General features: G+C 36.9%; 1 protein-coding gene across 4 annotated transcripts in view; it reads right to left on the reverse strand.

Annotated features, from left to right (window-relative positions):
• The window catches only part of LOC132378990 (serine-rich coiled-coil domain-containing protein 2-like), a 646,565-nt gene that overhangs the window by 565,901 nt on the left and 54,366 nt on the right, over positions 1-26,298 (reverse strand). For all 4 annotated transcript variants that reach the window (XM_059946413.1, XM_059946415.1, XM_059946414.1 and 1 more), the window contains 2 exons: positions 15,830-17,316; positions 9,333-9,541 (listed from right to left, as the gene is read on the reverse strand). In XM_059946413.1, coding sequence (XP_059802396.1) covers positions 9,333-9,541; positions 15,830-17,279 — 1,659 coding nt within the window. In that variant the 5' untranslated portion in view covers positions 17,280-17,316. The remainder of the gene's footprint in view (positions 1-9,332; positions 9,542-15,829; positions 17,317-26,298) is intronic.

Raw genomic sequence — 26,298 nt, forward strand, 5'->3', positions numbered from 1 at the left:
AGTTTGTGCTGCCCTTTCTTTCTTTCTTTCTAAATCTTTTTATTAATATTAATAATATGGACAGAATACAGATGATATATTGATAAAGAAATTACCAACATACACATTCCATTACATATAAAAAAAACATACATAATAGTTACAATATAAATGAGTTTACCAAGACATAAGCCATAAGATATATGTATGGACATAGTAAATCTAAATATTTCATAATGTATAATATAAAAAAAACAGAAAAAAGAAAGAAAAAAAAAACAAAAAAAAATTTATATAATGCAGAACTAACTAATCTAATCCAATAACTATAGCTAATAAGTAATATAAAAGAAAAAAAAAACAAACAAAAGAGAAGGAAAAAAAAAAGTGGGCTGTTTATAATATCTCACAAAAATAAGTATTCATCAATGCCATCACTTCCGGTCCTCTCAAAATCCATAAGCTAAAAGCTGGGAAATCAAATGTACTTGGCAAAGGGTCATATTACATCATATGAAAATGTTGAATAAATGGTCTCCATAACTTTTCAAATTTAATAGAAGTCTCAAAAGTACCACTTCTAATTTTTTCTAAATTTAAACATAACATAGTTTGAGAGAACCAATTAAATACAGTGGGAGGATCAATTTCTTTCCAATTCAACAATATAGATCTTCTAGCCATCAAAGTTAGAAATGCAATCATTCGACGGGCTGAAGAAGATAAATGCTGTGAATCTAACATTGGTAAACCAAAAATTGCGGTAATAGGATGAGGTTGTAAATCAATATTCAAAACCGCAGATATAATATCAAAAATATCTTTCCAATATTTCTCCAAAAATGAACACGACCAAAACATGTGAATTAAAGACGCAATTTCAGAATGACATCTATCACAAATAGGACTTATATGAGAGTAAAAATGAGCTAATTTATCCTTGGACATATGGGCCCTATGTACAACCTTAAATTGTATTAGTGAATGTTTGGCACATAACGATGATGTATTAACTAATTGAAGAATTCTATCCCAATTCTCACTAGAAATACTAAAACTAAGCTCTCTTTCCCAATCCTGTTTAGTCTTATAAAGGGGCTCTGAACGTATCTTCATAATTATATTATAAAGTTTTGAAATAAGCCCTTTTTGAAAAGGGTCTAATTCAAATAAACTCTCCAAAGTATCTGAAGGCACAAAATTTGGAAACGTAGAGAGTACAGAACTTAAAAAATGTCTAATCTGTAAATATCTAAAAAAATGAAATCTCGGCAAGTTATATCTGTTGGATAATTGTTCAAAAGACATGAAACAATTATCTAAAAATAAATCAGAAAATCTTAGTAATCCCTTAGTTTTCCAAGCTGAATAAGCTTGATCTATAATGGAAGGGTGAAAAAAACAATTAGATACAATAGGACTATTTAAAACGAATTGAGTCAACCCAAAAAATCTCCGAAATTGAAACCATATACGCAATGTATGTTTAACTATCGGGTTGTCGATTCGTTTCGGCAATTTAGAAAGAGCAAAAGGGAGAGAAGTCCCTAAAATAGAACCCAAAGCATAAGCTGATACCGATTTAGTTTCTAAACTCACCCAACAAGGGCCAAAAGATCCACCCCCATCTTTCAACCAACATAACAAATATCTAATATTAGCTGCCCAATAGTAAAATCTGAAATTAGGTAATGCTAACCCGCCTTCCTTTTTAGTCTTCTGTAAATATTTTTTACCTAACCTGGGATTTTTATACTGCCATATATATGAAGAAATTTTAGAGTCAACATTAGTAAAAAAAGATTTCGGGATAAAAATTGGTATCGCTTGAAAAATATATAAAAACTTAGGTAAAATAACCATCTTAATAGCATTAATCCTGCCTATTAGAGATAGAGACAAAGGTGACCACCTAGTAAACAAACCTTTAATCTGATCAATTAAGGGTAAAAAATTAAATCCAAACAAATCTTTATGGTTCTTTGTGATTTTGATCCCTAAATAAGTAAAAGAGTCATTAACTAATTTAAAAGGTAAATTTCCATAAATTGGGACCCGTTTATTTAATGGAAACAATTCACTTTTATTAAGATTTAACTTATACCCAGAAAACTCACTAAATTGAGCCAATAATGATAAAACTGCTGGGATGGATTTCTCCGGGTTAGAAATGAATAGTAATAAATCATCTGCATACAAAGATAACTTATGAATATCTGTCCCACGATTAATACCCAAAATATCCTGTGATTGTCTGATGGCAATTGCCAAAGGTTCTAAGGCAATGTTAAATAGTAATGGACTAAGAGGACATCCCTGTCTAGTGCCCCGAAATAGGCGAAAAAAGGGAGATCTTTGATTATTGGTAACCACTGAGGCTACTGGAGTATGATAAATCAATTTAATCCATGATATAAATATCGGACTAAAATTAAACTTCTCCAACACATTAAATAAGTAAGGCCATTCAACTCTGTCAAATGCTTTCTCCGCATCTAATGAAATCACGCATTCTGAAGTATCATGTGAGGGAGTATAAACAATATTCAACAATCTCCTAATGTTAAAAAAAGAATAACGATTTTTAATAAAGCCAGTTTGATCATCTGAAATAATTTTGGGTAATACCTTCTCCAATCTAGATGCCAGTAACTTAGAAAAAATCTTGGAGTCTACATTCAATAAAGATATAGGTCTATAAGAAGCACAATTAGTAGGGTCTTTATCTTTCTTCAATATTAGAGAAATGGAAGCTCTATAAAAAGATTGTGGCAAATTCCCTAATCTAATGGCCTCCTCAAAAACCTTACCTAACCAAGGGGAAAGAGTAGCGGAAAAAAATTTAAAAAATTCAACTGTATAACCATCTGGACCCGGTGCTTTCCCAGAATTCATTGAGGAAATAGCCCCTTTAATTTCTACATCCGTAATAGGAGTATCCAATATCAAAAGATCATCAGATGATAACCTTGGAAAATTTAATTTCCCCAGAAAATCAGACATGGTATTATAATCTTGAGGAAATTCAGATTGATACAGGGAGGTATAGAAATCTTGAAATGCCTTATTTATCTCATCATGATTAACTGTCAGATTCCCATTCTGCTGACCAATCTTAGTGATTTGACGTTTAACCAGAGCATTCTTCAATTGACTAGCTAACAGTTTACCAGATTTATCACTATGTATATAAAAATCAGATTTAGTTTTCATTAATTGATTTTCAATCGAGGATGTAAGTAATAAACTATGTTCCATTTGAAGTTCAACCCTTTGTTTGTAAAGCTCCTTACTAAGAGCAATCGAATATTTCTTATCAATCTCTTTAATTTTATCAACCAATAAAAGAGTTTCCATCTTGATACGTTTCCTCAAACCAACAGAATAAGAAATAATCTGTCCACGTATATAAGCTTTAAAAGTGTCCCAAAGTGTTCCATAGGAAATATCATCCGTAGAATTAGTTGAGAAGAAGAAGTCGATCTGCTCCTCCATAAATTTAATAAAGTCAGAGTCTTGCAACAGGGTAGAGTCAAATCGCCATTGTCTAGCATTAAAAGCTGTATCCGTAAATTTCATAGAAAGTAATAACGGAGCGTGATCAGAGATAGCTATAATATCATAGTTACAACCGATTACCATTGGAATAAAACAAGAGTCTACAAAAAAATAATCAATTCTTGAATAAGAGTGATGAACATGTGAGAAAAAAGAAAACTCTTTGTCATTAGAATGCCGAAATCTCCAAACATCAAAAACTCCATTGTCAGTCAAAAAGGAGTTAATACAAGTGGCCGACTTATTAGGTAAAGTCTGAATAGATAAAGATTTATCCATCAGAGGATTTAAACAACAATTAAAGTCACCACCCATTATTAACTTATATTCGTTTAGATTGGGTAAAGAAGTAAATAAAGACTTAAAAAAGTCAGGACAATCCACATTTGGAGCATAAACATTAACCAAAGCAACCTTTTTATTACAAAGTAAACCCGTAATTAACAAAAATCTGCCATTCGGATCCGAAAAAATATCATGTTGAACAAATGAAATAGAGGAGTCAATAAAAATTGAAACTCCTTTTACTTTAGCATTCGAATTTGCATGATACTGTTGACCCCGCCAAAATCTAAAAAAACGAAATTTGTCCTCCCTCCTCACATGAGTTTCTTGTACAAAAATGATATGAGCATTAAGTCTTTGGAATACTTTGAAAATCTTCTTTCGTTTAATTGGATGATTTAAACCATTAGTATTCCAAGACACAAAATTAATGGTCTGAGCCATAATTCTATAATCAACCCTTTGGTATAGAAAGGGTTAACCAACTTATAAACTCATGCACCCGGAAGAGGAACAAAAGTAGTGAGAAGACCCGGAAGTGACGACAACACAGACATATTTGAAGTTCAAAAACAGCCCAAATAAAAAAACTAACACAAACTGGTGTAAAAAAAATAGAATTAGAAAACAGACCATCCCCCCACCCCCCAAGAAAAAGAGAAAAGGCCAAAATATGACTTAAAAAGAGAAAAAGTAAGACTAATCCTACCCCCATGTCAGCTGAAGAACACTCCATATAAAAAGGATATATATAAAAGAATCACCCCGACTTTAAAAATAAAATCGCTATAATAAAAACCATATTTCTAAGTATAGTTAGTTGTAAAAAGAATAAAAATATAATCACTAAAAACAATTATAACTCGGGCTCTGGCCCAGACAAAACAAAAAATATTTAAGCTAAGATAAGCGATGCCTTGTCTAGAAAAAACACGAAAAATATAAACATAATGCCATCTTAAGCAAAACCAAAAATCTTTTCCAAAAAACCACCATCTTAATCAAGGAAAAATTTACCTTCAAAGAATTAAAAATATACCTTCGAAGGAACAAAGTTAATAGACAAGTATGTAGTTAAATGATTAAAGTGTATAAGGCAAAAACAATTAACATGACGCAAACACACTTTAACTTGAGCATAAAGTGTAGGATGAACCTACACCAGTAACCAGATTATAATTCTGGTTTAAGAGATCGAGAACCATCTTATATGATCAGAATCATTCATTTATTAAAGACTGGTGTCTGTAACAGTAGGGAAGTTCTCCTCCAGATATTTTCTCGCTTCTGAAGTTGAAAGGAAAATTTGTCGTGAAGCATTCGACGGAGAAATTCGAAGCTTCGCAGGGTATAGAAGCGCAGGTTTCAGATTTTTCTCATAACATTCAGCCATCAACGGTTTAAAAAGAAGCCTTCTTTTTAAAAGATCTGAACTAAAATCTTCGATCAGACGGAAGGAAAAATCTTTGATTTTAATCATTCCTAGTCGACGAGCTGCTCTTATAACTTGTTCTTTGTCATGTACATAATGGAACCGGACAATTATCACCGAAGGTTTATCTGTAGCACTCGGTGATCGACGCCGAATTCTATGTGCCCGATCCAATAAAGGAGGGTTATTCGGGAAAATTGTCGGAAACGCTTCTTTTAAAAGTTGAGCAAAATATTTCGAAGGGTCATCTTTTTCTATGCCGTCTGGAAGACCAAGTATACGTACGTTCTGTCTTCTGGAGCGATTCTCAAAATCGTCACTCTTGGCTTTAAGGGCTTCCATCAGCTTAATGGTCGAAATTAAATCCTGTTGCAGTTTTCCAATAGTCAAATCTCGCTTCCGAGCTTCTTCTTGCAGAGACGCAATAAGAGTTTGTTGCTGTTTAATTACTAAGTCCGTCTTAACCATGTACTCTTGAAAAGCCTTTATATCTTCTTTAAAAAATTGTTGTAGTTCAGCAAATTTTTGATTCAAAACCTCCATAAACAATTCAAAAGTTAATGGTGTTTGTTGTGTCGGAGCCTGCTTTTTTCCGTTACCGTTCAGATTACGTCCGGGATCCCGTCCCTTAGACCTGAGAGACATTTCTGTTTGCATATCTTCAAAAGTTCACAACAAACGCTTAGCAGTAAATCCAAAAAAAAGAATAAAGAAACTTTCGGTATAGGTAAAAATACGCTGAATAAGGGTGATCAAAGGTTAAAAAAAGTAAAAGTTACGGAGCGAATCCAAAACGGTACTCACTCCATGAGCGTCTCCAGCTGACTCTGTGCTGCCCTAATAGACTGCATCTGGAGTCCAACTGAAAGCATTTTTGGCAAAATGTGACAACTTATCCAGCATACTTGTTGGCACTAAAGCTAAGAAATGTTAGCAGTTTAATACAGAAATACTTCGACACATGAGCCCTATGTACAACCTTAAACTGCAAAAGGCAGTGCCAAGCACATAAAGAGGTTGAGTTAACCAACTTAAGAATTAAATCCCATACCGCATCAGATAAAGAAATATTTAAATCATGCTCCCAGGCAGTTCTAATTTTAATCAAAGGGGGCACCCCCCAAGATCACTAACTTATCACGAATAGTAGATATTAAACCTTTACCCAATGGATTAATACAAAGAAACAGGTCCACAATGGTTTTCTTGGGCATCTCAGGAAAATTAGAAATTAAAGGGTTAATGAAATGTCAAATTTGAAGATATCTGAAGAAATTAGTATTAGGTAGGTTAAACTTTCCAGGCAGTTGTTGAAAAGCTTCAAAACGATTATCTATGAAAAGATCTTCAAAGCACCTAATGCCCTTTCTGTACTAATCATGAAATGTTGAGTCTTGCATAGAAGGTAGGAAAAGATGATTGTGTAAAATAGGACTAGAGAGAGAAACCATGACAGCCATCATATTTTCTGAAATGAGCCCATATTGTCAGAGTATGTCTAATAAGAGGATTAACAATTAGTCTAGGTCAGTGACAAGGAAGTGTGGATCCAAGAAGTGCAGAAATGGAGAGATCCTTACTGGAGCTCAACTCCATTGCCACCCATTTTGGGCAGTCAGACTGATTATGACAGAAGGACCAAAAAGTAAGACAACGAATATTAGCTGCCCAATAGTATAAACGGAAGTTAGGCAAGGCCATACCACCTTACATTTTAGATTTTTGAAGATAAGCTTTATTAAGTCTGGAACATTTGCCCTTCCATAGATAAAATGAAATAATAGAATTCCCTTAAATTATCTTAGGAAATGTTAGATATAGACTTAAATCGGTTTCACATAAATTTAATGATTCTTTCAGATATCTGTAGGTATACCCATGTCAACAAGCCAATATACAACTTAAGTAATTGTCAAATTCAAAGCTATTGACTTATATTTTAAAGAACTAATATTCTAATAGGGGAGAGAAATTAAGCTTATACTTTGCTCAAGGTTCTACAATGTAATAATCAATGCCTAATCAAACAAATATGCCACTCAATGTTTTGATCCAATACAACATTCAGTATTCTCACAATTCTTTGTATTTCTGCCTGTGTACTCAGCAGAAGAACTCTTCTGCCAAACTCTAAACAAAACACTTTTGCAATATCTTGGTTAATCCTATTAACATTTGGAATGGAATTCAGGAAAATCAATGCGGAAATTCCAGCTGCCATCAGTAGCTTACACAAATGAGCACAAAACAAAAAGCTAACTCCATGTTCCATCATAATGACCTTTTTTTTAAAAAAAAAGTTGAGTATAGCTCTTCAAAATGTTGTTTCTTAAAGGTCAATCTGTGATCCACTAACCATTTTCTTCACATTGTTTTTTTTCCAACTGAGCTTATATTAAGTAGCAAAAATACAAGTCTAAGCATGTTTTTAAAAAAAAGTCAACATTTTGCAGAGACTTAATTTAACTTTAAGGTTTCAGTTTAATTTCAAATGGTTTACTCCTGTTTTTAAATCTTATTTGTGAAATAACTAGTAAGACATTGTGCTTCAATCAACAAAATTGCATCTGATGTTTTTTTTTAATTTTAATTCCACTTTCCTGAACTAATCCAACTTAATTTGATTCCTATAACATCCAAAAATCCTCTGCAAATCTATCTTGAATATATTCAGTATACCTCTCCATAGCCCCCTTTGGTGCTATAAAAAGTTATTCTCCTGAATTCACATAGATATGCACAATATCTACTGTCATATAAATTTGATTCTGCTGCTGCTTTGTAGTCCTCTTCTAAAGCACTTTCTAAAAATAAAGCCTCATCTGTAAATGGACAACCTCTCAAACTTAGCAAAAGGTAATTTATCATTTTATGTGTAATGCATAATGCTGTAATTAAAAATCAGTTACAACCGGAAAAGAGGAACGTCTTGCAAAATGCACATGGTATGTAAAGTGCAAATGGAAGAGATCTACTCCTGTGTATAAACTGATTGAGTTCTTTAAATCTTGCGAAACTAATGACTTTTAAGACAGCCATTATCTTTGCTTTCCAAAGGTTTCTCTCCCCATTTCTGCAAATGACATTGAATGTCACATGTCAGATTACAGAATAAATCCCTACACATCTTTAGACAAATACTGCTTTTAAGATACCTTATTTACTGGAATTTTGTGCTGGTATTCTTGCAGCGTCTTAAGACTTAAAGCTTCAAAAATATTCTCCATGTTCCACATATTAAATCTTCAGATCACATTTACAATATACAAATATTGCCATGTCTATATTCAAAGTACATATGCTTCAAATATCTCACCAAAATTGAAATTCTACAGTAGTTGCACCCTAAATATTACACAAAGCTAAATATTATATTGCTCCACAGTGAAATAAGGTTCCTCAGAGAATTTCTATTTGTTTAGTTAGTTAATAAAATCAAGAATTATTTCCCACAAAAGCAGACGGTATCACAATTAGTTATTTTAAATTACATTCACAGACTTCTGCAAGCCTAGAACATCAAGAAATGAGACTAAGACAAATGGTTAGAGATTAAATATTGAACAATGACGGATCAGACTAAATGGCCCATATCTAGCGTTTTGCAATCCTGCTGTTTATAATCCACTTGAAGATGCAGTTACTCATTTCCTCCACATGATGTCCCTTCTCTGCAGCCATCAAATCAGCTGCTCAATACAATTTGACTATCAAGATTAATATTACAGGAACGTCATAGGGAAATAAAGCACATTTTACTTTTAAAATTGCTCAGCATTTTATTCCTTTATCTTCATGGGGATGCTAACAAACAGCATCAGAAAACCATATTTTATCACACATCACTGTTGGCTTTTATTACATTTCAAACCTTAAATTCATTTAGAATAATCTACTTAAATTATAATTAATTTTTCATTAAAAAATTAATTACCAGTGATTCCAGTATATTATTGTCCTCAACAATGAAAATATTTTAAACATTTTTTTTAAAGAAAATGTATTTCTGTACAACTCTGAAGCCAACTTCTTGTTATGTCCAAACAAAATACAACAAACGTAATAGGAATCATCTTACCAGGCTGTTCATCTCTGAAGACTCAAGGCTGCCACACTGCTGGACTGTACCAAGTCCCTCCATGCCTTCTTCATCCCACATATATGTTCCAGCTGAACTACTGGAAGGAGAAAGTTCAAAGGAAGAGCCCATTGCGTAGTTGGCATCTGAAGACACAAGGTCATTACCTGAGGCAGTGGTCTGGGAACTCTCCAAATCTTTGCAATGATCTACTCAAAAGATTAAAAAAGGACAATTGTTGTAATACACAGGAGAACAAACAATAGCTGTTAACATCTTGCCAATATTGTTTTTTTTAAATATGCATTGTCAATTATTGAGCCAGATAACCCAAAATAAGACAGCATTTCAACTTTGTATTATGACAAACAAGTTTAAGAGATACAGTAGAGATTAATAACTTATACAAGGTGTTAGTATCACAAGGAACAATTTCAATAATTTTATTTAGACAATGAATAAAATCATGGACAGCAGCAAGAGGAATTCATTTAAAACTGCCACAGGTTAAGAAGATGACAAGGAACAGGAAATAAATGTTGGCCATACCAGTGCTACACACATCCTGTAAGTAAGTAAATAATGCAGGGAGCTCTCAACACTAATAATTCTTGCAAGGTTTTGCTAAATCAACACTAGCTGGGATACAACTAGAATAGCCCATACAAATATTTACAGAAAACAGTTTAATAAGGATCAGTATAAGATTAAAAGATGAAGATATCAAGAAATACCACATTTAAAAGTAGGGAAGGTTGATGCCATTTCCCAGTAATGAAGAGAAATTTTTATGTGAATAGATAAATCAATGAAAATGGAAATAAATTAAGAGACAGCAATACTAAATGCATAGGTTGCAAAGCAGTGCATGAAATTTGAACACATGATTTGGTAGGTAAAAATTAACAAATCAAAGAGAAACTATAAATTGTCAAGAAAGGAAAAGATCGTAAAACTTTTTGACAGATATGACTAAAAAAGGTTGCAATGGGAATGAGGCCATTAGAGAATACATAGGATAATATAATGGATAACCACAGGAATGACACAGAAAGAATAATCTATTATCTTGCTTTAATATTCAGAAGGTCAGTGTGACATTAGGTGAGCACTGAAATTAGTACATTTAAAAGAGGTTAAATTAGCTAGTCAAATTTACAGATGAATTTTATCCATGCAGTTTAAAAGAATATTAGAAAGATAGAAGAGGTATTGCTGCAAATTTAGTAATACTTTGGAAAACATGTAGTGTCATTAATAAGAGAGAAATAATGTGCCCCAGGCATTATAAACCAGTAAGCAGAACATCAGCAGGAAAAATAACAGAATCTCTAAATGAGCATGTCGATGTGGATTTTAAAAGGTATACCCTTGCTTAATTAAGTTAGATTTTTTTTTGAAGAGGCAATAAAGAGAATGGTAATGTACCTCAAAGCCCTGAACTAAGGCACCCCATAAAAGACTAACAAATAAAGTCAGAGAACAGAGTCAGGGCACAACTGGGTGAATGAACTCCAATCTGACAAAGAACAGAGTGGAAGTCAACAATAATTATTTGAAGGAATTTCTTTAACCAGAGGGTGATGAATCAATAAAATTCATTGTCACAGACAGCTGTGGAGACCAAGTCACTGGGTATATTTAAAGCTGAGGTTGATAGGTTCTTGATTAGTAAGGGTGTTAAAGGTTACAGGAAGAAGGCAGGCAAATGAGATTGAGAGAGATAATAAATCAATCATGATGGAAAGTTGGAGCAGACCAGACGGGCTGAATAGACCAATTTTCTCCTGTACCTTATGGTCTTGTACTGGAATGATGTAGCAAATGAGGGCCAAAGACATCAATGCTGTGATCACTGCTTTTCGTGATTTGAAGGATTTAAACTCTTGCATCATTAACACATTTTAATTTTGCATATCAAATTGGGGAGTGGATGGGAGGGCAGGCTTGGAGTCAATAGTTGGAGCAACTGCAACTAACTATAGAAATACATCAATAAAAACATACAACGAGCAATTAAGTTAATCACAGAAATGTGATAAAGTACATTTTGGTGATTTGAATAGTGAAGTTGCTTAATTTTAGGAAAATGGGTTGAGTTGGGGAAAGGAACAAAGGAATCATCAAATACTGATACGTACACCCAAATCACACTATGTGTTAGCAAAGGTGTTTAATGAAAGGCAAAGACAGACCAGGCAAACTTCTGGAGGAACAGAACCGTAAAGTTATGCTCCAATCTTGACATTTAAAATAATGAGTACACTTCTAATTGCCTTTCTTTATAAAGTTACAGGAGCGGATGCAGAGATGATTGACAAGGATAAAAGAAACATAAATGTATATAATCAACAGAGCATGAAAATACTTGATTTCTTCACAAAAATGAGGTGCTAAGAGTTGTTCCAATAAATAGTCTGAAAGTTTTTTTTCCCCCGGAGTGAATCCAGATAGAATATTTACACTTGTGAGAAAGACTACAGGCTTGGGCCATTAGAACACACCAAAGAGTAATCTGTAAGGGAATGTAGAAGAAACTTCTTGAAGATTGGTGAGAATTTGTAACTGGCAACCATAATATTTGAAGAGTATGTTTAAAGAGAGACTAATAAAGCATATAAAGAAAAAAAATTAAGACATACTGAACAAAACGAGGGAAGACCTGATTGAAGTGAGCAAAAGCAATGGAATGTACTAGTTAGGCCAAATGGTCTATTTCTAACAGTATTTGATGCAGCATTTAGATTACAGGACTACTGAAAAGCAGAGAACAAATAATAGGACTAGATCCAAGAGGATTTCGTACAGAATTCACAGAAAATAATGTTTTTAAAAACTCAAGTAAAAGACACTGAGAAGGAAAAAGCATCACATCCAGGAAAAGCTCTCCAAGTTATACACATCATGACATGGAGACATTATAAGTCATGATCTATTGGTCTCCAACAGTGCCTCCCAACATTTTTGGGTTACTGCCCCTTTGGCTCCCAGACCACATCCCTTCCTCTCCCTTTCCAGCCATCACATAAATTAAAGTTATTTATGGTTATTATGATGCACAGTGAAAGAAAATAGGAATTGAAAATTAAAAGCAGTAACAAATAATTGCAAAAAATTCCAATCTATTTAAAGCTACAAATAAAATTATTTTATTTAATGACAGTAGAAACAATTTTCATCAACCATTTTCGAGTCTACATTAGTGGTCCAACTATTCACTACTTCATTAATTTTTCGCCTTTCAATCAGAAGGATGGGCTTGTTGCAGTGACATCAGCTTCTCAACATCAAGCTGAATGTCACTCAGGAGTCCCAGGTCCCTCGTTCAATAATTTAGTCTATTTTGTTGCTTTGAAAGATGTTGAGCAACCACACTGAAAACATGCTCCATTAACATAGGATGTGGAAAGGTAATAGAGAAACATCTTGACCTTTTCTCACAGTTCAGCAGAATACAAGATAATTTTTTCTACAACCAAAAGTCTTGATATGATTTTTTGAATCTTGGTTCAGCTCCGTCTTTTTGTAGCAAGATCAGTTCTTACTCCACCTTTCTTGTTAATTCCTCATTAAAAGTGTTCAGGAATAGATTTATTACCAAATGTAGAATTTGGATTGGGAGAAGATCCTGAAATCACTCTGACATGTCTTTATGCAGCTCACCCAGGTGGGCACAGTATACTTGACAATGAGCTGGTAGACTTAGTTTCTCTTTCAACTGAGAGAGACTCAGAAATTGGAAAAGGTCACGATGGCCAATGTTGCACTTAAATAGAGTTAACTTGGACAGAAAAAATGGAGCCAACTGATTTGACTTTGATCAGTTTCACGTAACTTCCTTGCAAATGAAGACTGATTTCATTAAACTTCGAATAATTCAGATAAAGTAATATCATGCGTAATATTTTTGAGTTGATTACTGAATGAAGCATTCGAGCCTTCACAGAATTTTATCAGTTTCAAAAAGTGCATAAAATCATCTCAGAAGGTTACTTTTGAGAGCCATCTGAATTCTATCAACAGCAAACATTCAAACTGTTTATCATCATCATCACGAAGTTCACAAAATAGTCGAGAAGTGACAGCATGGAACTTGATTTACAGCTGTGATTTATGCAGCTGATTGCTTAAGTATTGTGCAACAAGATGTTGTCTGTGAATTACACAGTGAATGGTAAATGTTACGTACAGGTTTTTTCAAGGAAGTTAATAACCCCACGATGGAATTCTGTCACTATTGGTGCCCCATCTGTTGCACAAGCAAGAATATTGATGAGCAGAATGTCCTTCACTTTGAGAACTTGTTCGACCCAAAATATTCACTCATTCTTTGCATCTGTTTCTAGTCCCTTTGCAAATAATAACCCTTGAACCATGCTTTATATATCTTTTATGTAGCCAGAAAAGTTGACTCATCCAATTGTAGAGCAAATTCTGTTGTCTCAAGTATTTTGCACAATTTCCTTTATCAGAAGCAAACATTTTAAGGTGAGGCTCACCATCTTTTCAAGGCCTTCCAGGGTCAGACAATAAATACTAATTTGACAGCAACACCAGGATTTGTAAACAAATTTTAGAGTAATTTCCACATTATTCATTTGGAGAAACAGCTGAGAGAAATACTCATTTTGGTAAATTACTGGAAACACAGATGGATGAGTTAATAACATAAAATGGATAAACAAGTTTGTTAGAAAGGGAATGGAAATGATGAACAAAAAATACATGCTAAAAATTTATAAGCAATGAAGGAGTACTTGAAGAATTTAGGCCCATTTATTTTGGAAGATTCAGAAAGATTTACTCAACTTTAAGGACTACAAACAGTAATCTCATATTTGAAGTATAGAAAATAAAAGATACACATACTGCACAGTCAACTGAAATATGACTACTTCATGCAGATACAATTAATGCTTGAATTGATCTGCAGAAGCAGTGAAGATAGAGAAAGGCTTGGATAAATAAATGAAGGAATTGCTAGAGAGTTATCACCTATTGTAACAGGGTAGACGAATCAAGTCTTTCCTGGTCCTACCTTTGCCGATATTAACAGAAAAATATTAAGTATAAAACTATTAAAAGAAGGTTTTTGTTTGCTTTGTCAGAGTATATTCTCTTCAAATGTGGTCAAGACCATTAAAAAGGGAAGATTCTGAACTTTACCCCATACCCTAAAACAGGAATTGTCATTGTGTGATTAGAGTATGGGAATCGTACTAGCTAACTCTGTACTACAGTAATGAACCGCAATAATGCATAGGCTGGGCCTAGAAATATCATGATATCAGTTTTTATGAATCTTAAAAGTGAATAGTGCCTTTTCTGAATCCTCTATTCAGGTCTAAATTCTTTAAGTCTCCATTGCTCCAACTTGTATGTTATTGACTTATTTCCTTAATTTCCCCATTCCTTTTTCTGTTGAGTTGTGCTTATCCAACTCAAGGACTTGGTGCAAATAATATACTGACATGACCATGACATACATTGTTCATACATTAGGCACATATCTTAACATCAAAATTTAAAACTTAAATGTTGTGCCTCCCAAGGTACAAAATGCATGCAACTATGATAGTGCATTAGTACTGGGAACTCATCCAAAATCTGGTGTACACACATCACAATAATCATGTAACTTGACTCATATCTAGTTTTCCAAAAGCATCAGCAACACAAATTTACTGCTCTCTAGAGAATAAGGCTCAGCACAATTTTTGTAACTTAAAAATGCATCCTCAGTATATGAAAAAATAGTTTTTTTTTTACATTTTATGTGAATGAGAGCAAATTTTATTCTGGATCTTAGACTTTCAAGTACCAATTTGTGAATTCTGAAAGAGAAAATTTCTGTAACCTGAACTACCATAATGCAGAAGTCACCTGCACTTATTCCTTGAAGTTAGCATATATTATCATTATCCATTCTTAACAGTCCTTAGTTACAAAGAAAACTACAGTTACCCCCATCTAATTCATTTAATTATCAGCTTTAACCATTTAAAAAAACTTGGAACAAATACTGCTTGAACTATCAAGGAATGAGCAGTCATAGACTCCATTGATTTATCTTATAAAAAGCACACATCACATCATTCCAATAACAGGTTATTTCAACACCATCATAAACTGAGACTCAGTAACATTCCTATGCCATTCTAAATAAAGTTATGACCCTTATCATTCAATCAAATTTCCTGACTAAAATGCAAAGTATTGAAAAGTAAATAAAAGCAGAACATACTTGCAAAACTGTTTGCTACAAGTTTAAAGGTTGTCCTGGCTGCATAAAGTCCTTAATTTAAAGATGAGTCAATTTTTGAACAGTGGTAGAAATAAATGTTGGTCAACAAAAGCACATTTTGCATAGGTGTCAAATAAAAAAAGTTAATTCTTTCAACATAGCATTTAACTTTTAATTACCAATGAAAATATTAATATAAAAACTGCATGCATGAAGACATATATACACCATTTAATATTAATAGCTTACACACCAGAGAATCCAGTATCCATCCATTCCGTGCCTGTATGTGTCAAAATTAGAGCTTCCTCTAATCCTTCTGAAGACATGGCCTCATTAGGAATGTAAAGATCATCAGGAATTTCTGTGGAAATAGAATTATCGCTATCCAAAATTTCAATTGACTCAGTACCAGAATTTGCTAACTGTTCGCTATTATTAATTATATCACTGTTGGAATAAATTGAGATAATTCCTTCTGGATCATCAATATCTTTTGCAGAAGATGACTGAAGTTCTTCAGTAGCTCCAAGATCAGCTTTCTCACTTATAGCATTACTGTTTAATGTGTTATCAGCAACGTATTCAATATTTACATTTACATTATTTGAGCTACTTTCAACAAGAGTAGGAATTCCATCTGTTTCTTTTATGGTATCAGATACTGAATTTACATTGCTTGCTGTTCCTGAAGTGGTCAACCTATTACATTTAATTAATGAAGACTGAGACATTTTAGAAGCAGAAGTACCAGTATAAAATGAAGATGTGAGGCAGGTAGGAAGCTGAGACTTTTTCAAAGCAGATGATGGTACTTTTAAGCATAGTCTAGCTGAAGCACTTTTACTAAGTGATTCAGCGGTGCTTGGGCTATCTGTACCCCTTGCCCCATAGCGATAAGCGTTTGATTTCAAGGGAAGACCTATCCTCATTTGCTGCTTCAGACAAGGTCTAGAAACATCTGCAGCCTTTGAAAAGGACAAAGATCTTGGTATTACATCAGAACTATAGGAGTTACTTTGTGTGGAATATGAAAAGCTCTGTGACCTAACAATGTTCTCTTCCAATAAGTTCTTCAAGCTTTCTGTAGATTGGTTAAGACTTCCTTTTGAACTGCTTGATGCAGAGAAACACTCTTCTTGATCAGACATCTTTAAAGCTGTTTTACGAAAGTGACCGAATGACTGGGACCTTGAAATGTGAGATGTTGTGAATGACTTTCCCTGTAATTTACCATGGTTTCCTTTCGAGGAATGATTTGAGCTAGTGACAAGCATTTTATTTTCTTTCACACAAGGTACAAATTGATGCTTCTTTTGATGGCTGGATGCTGCAGTAGATTTACTCTTAAAACCCAAGTCTGTGTGATCTTTGACAAGAGGAACTTTAGAATAAAAATTTCTCTCAACTTTAGCATGTGCTTCATTCATAACAGAACAAGACAAGGAACTAACTGGGTTTTTTGCTCCTTGTCCACCACCTTTAGTTTTACCAGACTTCTTCCAGTTGAAAGAAAAGGCACCTGAACGACCAGTTCCATTCTGCTTGGAATCAAAGTTTGAACTGCTGGAAGCACTGACACTGCGAACACAGGCTCCATTTGATTCAGGTTGAGGAAGAATCTCACTTAATTTAGATGTTCCACCGCCAAACTTGGGCAATCTCGAAACAGAAGCAGATTTGCTCGGTGTTTTTCCTTCCATTAGCTGGCAGACACTTCCAGTTCACAGCTCCTGCAATCTACAAAGCAAACAAATTGAATAAATTCAGTAATATATTTTAAATATGTATCCTTCACCCCATCAGAGAATAATATTCCACAATTAAACCCAGTTTTCCTAATAATGATTACACCAATTAATAGTTAGTTTTGTGAAACATAATTCTGACCCACATGTTAAAAACACAAATGAAAAATATATAATCTATTATAAAATATTTTTGCAGTTCATAGTACTCCATTCAACTTTTTAGCTCCAGTTACTTTACCTTGTACAACAAAAAACACATATATTGCAAACTCAAAATTCATCACTGTAGTAATGATGTAAACTTGAAGTACACAACGTAACGATGTAAACTTGAAGTTACCTAAATTTCTGCTCATATGTTATCTTGACAATTTGTGTAGTCAGCAATATGTGACAATGTCAGTGCATATAAAATACGTGCAATACTTCTATTATTCTATGCAGTGAAGACAGTTTCTTCACAAACAAATACCAAAGATGGCATCAACCATTAATGAGTAACAACAGGTGTCTGCAGTGTCTTGGGTGAATAGAATTAAGCTACAGTTACTCCCATCTGAAGTCAGGGATAGAAACATATCTTATCAGACCCAACCACAAAACACAGCCATTTCCAAAGTAAAAAGTATGACACACTAATAAAAAGAAACTTCAGGAGAAATTCGGATACACATGGAATGGAGGGGTATGGAGGGCTACAGTACAGGTCCAGGTCGATGAGACTCAGCAAAGTAAGAGTTCAACATGGCTGAGACTGGCAAAATGGCATGTTTTCTGTTCTGTGGGACCTGTAAGGGCACAAAAAACAAAGCCAACTGAACCTTGATGGTTCTAAAGAATTTGTCAATTCAGAGCAGTCCATGTTGAGGTTTTCATGATTTTAAATGTTAAATTAATAATCTCCAGTGACAACCAGAATGAGAACAGCTCAAGACTTTATGCTGCTGAACAATTTAAAAAATTGTTTTGTTTTCAGGATGCAGCCACTAAGACCAAAGTTGCATTAATGCCCATCCAATGCTGTTCAGAGAAGTTCATAAATATAAACACAAATAAGTATAACTGCTCTTTAAACAAATGAGAAAATCTGCAGATGCTGGAAATCCAAGCAACACACACAAAATGCTGGAGGAACTCAGCAGGCCAGACAGCATTGATGGAAAAGAATACAGTTGACTTTTCGGGCTAAGGCCCTTCATCGGGACTGGAGAAAAAAAAGATGAGGAGTCAATAGCTAGAAGATGGGGGGAGAAGAGTGAGAAACACAAGGTGATAGAAAACCGGGGGGGGGTGAAATAAAGAGTTAGGAAGTTGACTGGTGAAAGAAATACAGGGCTGGAGAAGGGGTAATCTGTTAAGAGAGAACAAAAGGCCATGGAAGAAAGAAAGGGGGGGGGGGGCAGCACCAGAGGAAGGTGATGGGCAGGCAAGGAGATGAAAGGGGAAGAGAGGATGGGAATGGTGAAGGAAGAGAGTTTGGGGGCCATTACCAGAAGTTTGAGAAACCGATGTTCATGCCATCAAGTTGGAGGCGATCCAAACAGAATAAAAGGTGCTGCTCTTCCAACCTTAGTGTAGCTTCATCACGATAGCAAAAGAGGCTATGGAATGGGAATAGGAAGTGGAATTAAAATGGGTGGCCACAGGGAGAGACCACTTTTTCTGGTAGTCAGAGGTACAGGTGCTTGGCGAAGCGGTCCCCCAATCTATGGCAGGTCTCACCGATATACAGGAGGCCACACCGGGAGCACTGGATACAGTAACTGCTCTTTAAGCCTACTTTGTAGCTAGTGTCATGGATGTCCTGACCTTTGCTTCAAATCCATTTTTGCCTGACCATCCCCCATCCTTCAGGAATTGAAGTTTCATTAATTAAGTCCAAAATGAAAAAGCTACCATCAGTAACGGCTTCCATAAAATTACAGAATAGTCAAAAAAAGCTACTTTCTAACTAACTCCCTCTGAGTAACAAAATCCTTTTTTATTCAGTCACATTAATATGACATGCCAGACCAAAAGTCTACATGGCAAATATTTAACTATTGTCCAAAATGTTCATATGCCACACAATTTAAGGACAATTGCACATGGTCAGCAATGCTAGCTTTGCTACAGTCAGACGAGTTTCCATACTTCGATTAAAAAAATTAATACAAATGGATTTGGTGCAATGTAAATCTGGAATAAACTCAGTATTCTTAAGAAAAGCTGAACCCAATGATTAGTACATGATTGAAAGTCTAAAAGTGTTCTCCAGGTACAAGAGACTGCCACAGTCTTGGCAACCACACATATATTTACCGGCTAGATCACTGCATCTTTTGAACTGGAGAAAATGCATCAAGAACAAACACAGTTAACAACAATAAAAGTGTGCTTCAAAGTACTCAATAACAAAGACTGACCTTCATACAAGTGCCCTTGATACTATCCCAAAGCACTCCATCCCTTCTGCTCTAACCAACACCCCAGATGAACAAAATGGAAAGGTAACTGTCAACTGAAAATCAACAAGATCACTACAGCAGATAGCATCCCTTAAGTTTTGAAACTTGAAGAGGAATGTCAGACACAGTCACAGCATCACCTCTCACATCAAGGAAAAGAACAGTAAGGGCAAAGTCCCCAGAGACATCATAATTGTGATATCAAGAAAGGAAGTATGTGGCGACCCATTTCCTGGCACATCCGAACCGGCTCACAATTAGATAGCCTACGGGGGTTTGCGAGCACAGAGCTTTGGAGCCTCTGCGCCACGGGGGGCAGGTTGAGGGAGGCTTAAAAGTGAGGCTGAGGATTTCAAATAAAGTTTTTCCTTCGACTGCAGTTACCGACTCCGTGTCGTAATTTTAGCGCTACAATTGGTGACCCCGACGGTCCAAACGATTTTTGGACCAGAAATGACCGACGCCGCCTCTGTTCATGCAGTTTCGTTGAAACTGCCGGGTTTCTGGACACAGCGACCGAACCTATGGTTCCAGCAAGCCGAAGCCCAATTCCACGTTCGCCGGATCACCTCAGCAAACACCTGCGGCCACCCGAGCTCAAGTACAGTGCTTTCGACCGGGAACTGTTGGCGCTCTACCTGGCAATCCGGCATTTCAGGTACTTCCTAGAAGGTCGGCCCTTCACCGCGTTCACGGACCACAAACCGCTTACCTTTGCGTTTACGAAAGCGTTCGAACCCTGGTCATCCCGCCAGCAACGTCACCTGTCCTACATCTCTGAATACACGACGGATGTCCGGCACGTCTCGGGTAAGGACAATGTCGTAGCGGATGCGCTCTCTCGCCCTACCGTTCATGCCCTTTCCCAAGGGGTAGACTTTGAGGCACTGGCAAAGGCGCAGCAGGCGGATGAGGAGATTCCGAGTTACAGAACCGCAGTCTCCGGTTTGCAGCTCCAGGACCTCCCCGTAGGCCCGGGTGAGAGGACCCTACTCTGTGACGTCGCCACCGGCCAGCCCCGTCCCGTCGTCCCGACAGCCTGGCGGCGCCGTGTTTTCGACTCCATTCATAACTTGGTGTATCCCTCCATCCAGACAACTGTCCAGATGGTTTCCAGCAGGTTCGTTTGGCACGGACTCCGCAAACAGGTCAGTGAATGGGCCAAAACGTGCATGCACTGCCAGACGGCCAAGGTGCAGCGGCACACCAAAGCCCCACCGCAGCAGTTCCATCCCGCCCACCGGCGTTTCGACCACATTCATGTGGATATTGTGGGCTCCCTGCCAGTGTTGCGCGGAGCGCGGCGTCTCCTGACTATCGTGGACCGGTTCACAAGATGGCCAGAGGCGGTCCCACTCACCGACACCACCTCCGAATCTTGCGCCCAAGCCCTGATCACCACCTGGATATCTCGCTTCGGTGTACCGGCCCACATTACCTCCGACAGAGGCGCCCAGTTCACCTCCAGCCTGTGGTCAGCTATGGCCAGCCTTTTGGGGACTCAGCTGCACCACACAGCTGCCTACCACCCACAGTCGAACGGGCTAGTGGAGCGTTTCCACCGTCACCTGAAGTCGCCCCTCATGGCCCACCTGCGAGGAGCCAACTGGGCGGACGAGCTTCCCTGGGTCCTACTCGGCATCCGCACAGCGCCCAAGGACGACCTGCACGCCTCGTCGGCCGAGTTGGTATACGGCGCACCCCTGGTCATCCCCGGGGAGTTCCTACCAGCCCCACGGGGGCAAGAGGAAGATCCCGCAGCAGTCCTGGGCAGACTACGCGAGAAGCTCGGTAACCTGGCCCCCATACCCACTTCACAGCACGGGCGGAACCCGACCTTCGTACCCAAAGACCTGCAGAACTGTAAGTTTGTGTTTGTACGAAGGGGCGGGCATCGGCCACCGCTGCAGCGGCCATACGAGGGGCCGTTTATGGTGCTCCGGAACAACGGGTCCACGTTCGTGCTGGACGTTGGGGGGAAAGAGGAGGTTTTCACGGTGGACCGCCTCAAACCGGCCCATGTGGACCTGGCGCAACCGGCCGAGTTTCCGGCACCTCGGCGCAGAGGCCGGCCTCCCAAGCAGGTTCTGGCCCAGACTGTGGACATTGGGGGGTGTATCGCCGGTTCTGGGGGGGGGGTTATGTGGCGACCCATTTCCTGGCACATCCGAACTGGCTCACAATTAGATAGCCTACGGGGGTTTGCGAGCACAGAGCTTTGGAGCCTCTGCACCACGGGGGGCAGGTTGAGGGAGGCTTAAAAGTGATGCTGAGGATTTCAAATAAAGTTTTTCCTTCGACTGCAGTTACCGACTCCGCGTCGTAATTTTAGCGCTGCGTGTAGCACACTACTACAATATCAAGAAAGGAAGTATGCCAAATTACAGCAACTATACAGGGATCTCTCTGCTTTTGACCACAGTGAAAGCAATTATCAGGATACAATATTTCTAGTTGCCTAAGCTTTAACCCAAATCACCTTTGGGAGCATTCCATCTGTCATTTAAGATAAATTGCAGAACCATGCACAATTTTTCCCACTGCTGAGGAATCTGGAATCAGAGGTCACATTCTAGAATATGGCCACTTAAATCTCAGATGAGAACCTTTTCCCCTCACATAGAGGGTGGTGAATCTTTGGAACACTTTACATGAAGCCAGTAAAGTCATAACATTCATTAAAAACAGATTCTGAACACTTAGGAAATCTGGCAAATATAGCTGTCTATGTTTATATTTGCAGCATGTGTCCAGATAATCAAAGGTTCACTCCTCAGGATAAAGGGATTGGGCATATAACTTGGGTATATCATATCCCTGGGAACTGATATCACTTCTGTTAAATTATTGGAAGTAGCTTTATTTTAGTAAAATGAATAATAAAAAGCTGATTCATTTAATGCAACTTCCTAATTTTTTTAATTAATTTCTGGTGCAATTATAGACATACAAAAACACCCAGACATACCCAGGGAATACAACCTTGCATTTACTTGTTATATAACTTCTGTTCATTCCCAAAAATTATCAAGCAAAGTAATCTCGGTTTGGTTTTTTCACTTAATCTAAGTAGTTGGGATAGATCTACCTAATTCATATTCTAGAATCAGCATAACGATTTTGTTTACCATTACATTTATCAGGCAAGTTGACAAACTGGGGTTAGATATCAGCTTGCTTAACAGCAAGTTTAATTTGCCTTCATAAACACATTTTCATTGTATTAACTCAACTTCTCCCTCTAAATCCCCCACTGCAGCCATGAGACGTGAAATGAGCTTGCGTATTCTCATTTCTGATTTTATTGGGGTATTCAAAGCCATATTAAACTGCACATTGCTTCCCACTCTATTACTTAACATGTCTAAAACAGCTATGTGTAGATCAGAATCAGTTCTGCATCAAATATCAGCAGCAAAAACAAATGCATACATTAGAAAGCTTTATCAAAAACTCTTACAACACAATGTAAAAATCCCCATTCCAACTTCTGTAATTTGCTGCAAATACTCAGAACAGTTAAATCCATTTGACATACTTTGTACTGTTCCATTAAATTTAACTGAAAATATTCAATGATACAAGATGAGTATTACAATTTACCATTGAATCATTTTAGATCCCCTTGTACTTTGCCCTGCTTTATATTGATTAGCCAAAGACAAGTTAGTCAATTCATCAACAGCAACAATGCTTATACTGGTATAGTATAAGAGAATCCACATACCAAATCTGCAAAGGGAATTTTGTCATAATAAATATTATCCTAATGGCTGGCAGTAAAGATTACTCAAATAGAAACAGAAACTGGTGGAATAATTCAAGGCAGGCAGTGCCTGAGGAGAAGGAATCAAAGTTAACATTTTAGTCAGTAATGTTTCATAAGAACATGGAAAAGTCAGAAATAAAACAAAAACACTGGGGCAGAAAAAGCACAAGGTCTGTAATCAAGTAGAGGCCTAGAGAGACTGAATGACACAAGTGGTGCTGGGTATTATTCAAGTAATCTACTTTGCACTGAATGTGGAGCTTTAGTGTCCTTTCACTCTCCTAGCAAAATATTCCAACACAATCCTGCAAATGATAAAAAGGCATTTTATGTCAAATATGGAGCTATTCTCTGCAGGATACGCAGCTTTTAATCCACTCTTAAGCAGAAGTGGTGACAAACAATTTCCCTTCATTTACTTTTCAGGATCTAGGACTCTCTGACAAGATCGCTCATTTATTGCTTGGTCTTAATTGCTATAGAAAAGATAGTGATGGCCCACCTGCATGAATTGCTGTAATCTCCTTATACAAGTATTTGCATAAAAACCTGTTAAATTGGTGTTTCCAGGATTTAGATCCAGTAAATATAAAGTGTGGTCATACATTTTTAAGTGTTTGACCTAGAAGAAAACATGAAAGTACTGCTGCCACTGTCCCTGTTGGTGTTAGATATCATAAGTTTGGAAAGTACTACCAAAATAACCAAGGCAATTCCCAACAAATGCATTTGAACAGCTACTGCTGTTAATCGTGGTTAAAGAATCGATTAAGTGCATGTCAGATTGTGATTTTTTTGTGAGTGCCACATCCCCTTATGAAGCTGTGGACTTTAAAAATTAGATGGCAGGCTGCAATAGCACATTTAGTCCAAAGGTGTTTATAGTGCGCCAGAGGTGAAAAACTTTTTAGGAAAAAAAAAAGTACAAAATTATTTACTGTGCAAAAAAAAAGACAAAATAACAAAAATGACAAAAGAGAAAATGAAGATATATACCATCAGAGCTTTAGGACTACAGTTCCAAACAATCAGTCTGAAATAATACACCTCACCTTACCACATCCTCTCTCTCCTCCCCACTTACACCAAAATCAACTTTTAAGTAGTGATCTGCTTACTCTAGGAGAAAACAGGTAGTCCATTCTTTGGAATGCGGAAAGAGTTGTTACCATGAACCTGAATAATTACACACAAAAAACAAAATACAGGAATTCATATGCTTCTTCACAATCATACATGTCCTCTAATACATTCATCACAATGACGTTGTACAACACCACCAATCGACAACTAACCATTTTCCAGGAGCCAGCACTGTTCCTCATCCTCAAAATGAGCTTTCCACTGAGCCAGCACAGAGCATGTGCCAACACAAACAGGCAACATTTCTTTTATAAAAAAAGACACATTGCCCATTCATCGGCCCCCTGCCTGAAATCTGGGAGCAACAAATAGTATGCGTCAAAGAATGCCACTGTCCTTGAGTGTGCAAATACAAACAAAAGTGCCCATGCTGCATATTAGCCTAGCATGTGCACCCAATAAGCATAACCTCAGCATTGCCAGACAGGGATAATGGGAATAGAGAATTATGGGGCTATTGTCAGTGTGAGGGGGGTGGGTTCTGTCACAGTAGGCTATTTTGTAATAGACAATGTCAAATCTTACGTTGGATCTACATTCAGACAGGTGAGTGATGAGTGTTCTATTATGCTTCTGGCTTGTGCCTTTTGATATCAGGAGATTAGTCGCTTGCTGGCCGATAGCCTCAGAATTGCTCTTGCAATCATAGTATTTATATAGATTGTCCATTTGAGTTTCTAGTTAATGTTGGCCTCAGGATGTTCATAGTGGACGACCTGAGAATGATAATGCCATGAAATATCAGGAGCTAGATGATTTCATGCTTTAGAATCAATCATTGCTTGGAACTTTCATGACACAAATTTACTTGCCACAGCAGTCCATGATTGTAAGCTGCCTACATCTTGTGTGTAGATGTAGACTGCTTCATTTGCTGAAAAGCTGTCAACAGAACTGAATATTGCAAGATTATTAACAAGCAACTCCACTTCTAGCCTTATGGAAGGAAGTCAATGATTGAGCAGCTGAAGTTGATTGAACATAGAATATTACCAAACAAACTCTGCAGTATATGTCTTTGAACTGGGATGATTGGCCTTCAACAACCTTATTCATCTTCCTTTGTGCAAGTTATTACTCCAGGTTTTATTCCCATAACTTAAGTTCTATTAAGTTTCTTGATGCCAAACTTGGTCAAGCCCTGCCTTGATGTGAAGGGTCCTCCAAACAAGACAAGCCTGAAATTAAACTCTCTGCACACAATTGGATTGAGACTCTGATATAACTAGAACTGTCTAAAGCTAAAATGGGCATCAGTGAACAGATTACTGGAGAGAAAATGTCAATTGACAGCACCAAAAGTGGCACTTTCATCATTTTGCTAATGACTATAAGTAAACTGGATGGTAATTAACTCAACTAGATAGCTCTATGAAGTATTGTAAACAGTCCTAAAGAAGGGTCTCGGGGGGGGGGGGGGGTGTGTGTGTGTGTGTGTGTGTGTGCGTGTGTGCGTGTGTGCCTTGCTCTGGATTTCCAGCATCTACAAAATATGGTTTGCTGCTGCTCCACTGCAAAGTCTCTTTGAGAGATGTCAATCCTAATTTTCTTCCCACTTCCTTTCCAGTCCTGAAGGAGGATCTCAGTCGATTGTTTATTCATTTCCATAGAT

The sequence above is a fragment of the Hypanus sabinus genome, chromosome 21 (genome assembly GCF_030144855.1).
Source record: "Hypanus sabinus isolate sHypSab1 chromosome 21, sHypSab1.hap1, whole genome shotgun sequence".
In the NCBI taxonomy this organism is placed as follows: Eukaryota; Metazoa; Chordata; class Chondrichthyes; order Myliobatiformes; family Dasyatidae; genus Hypanus; species Hypanus sabinus.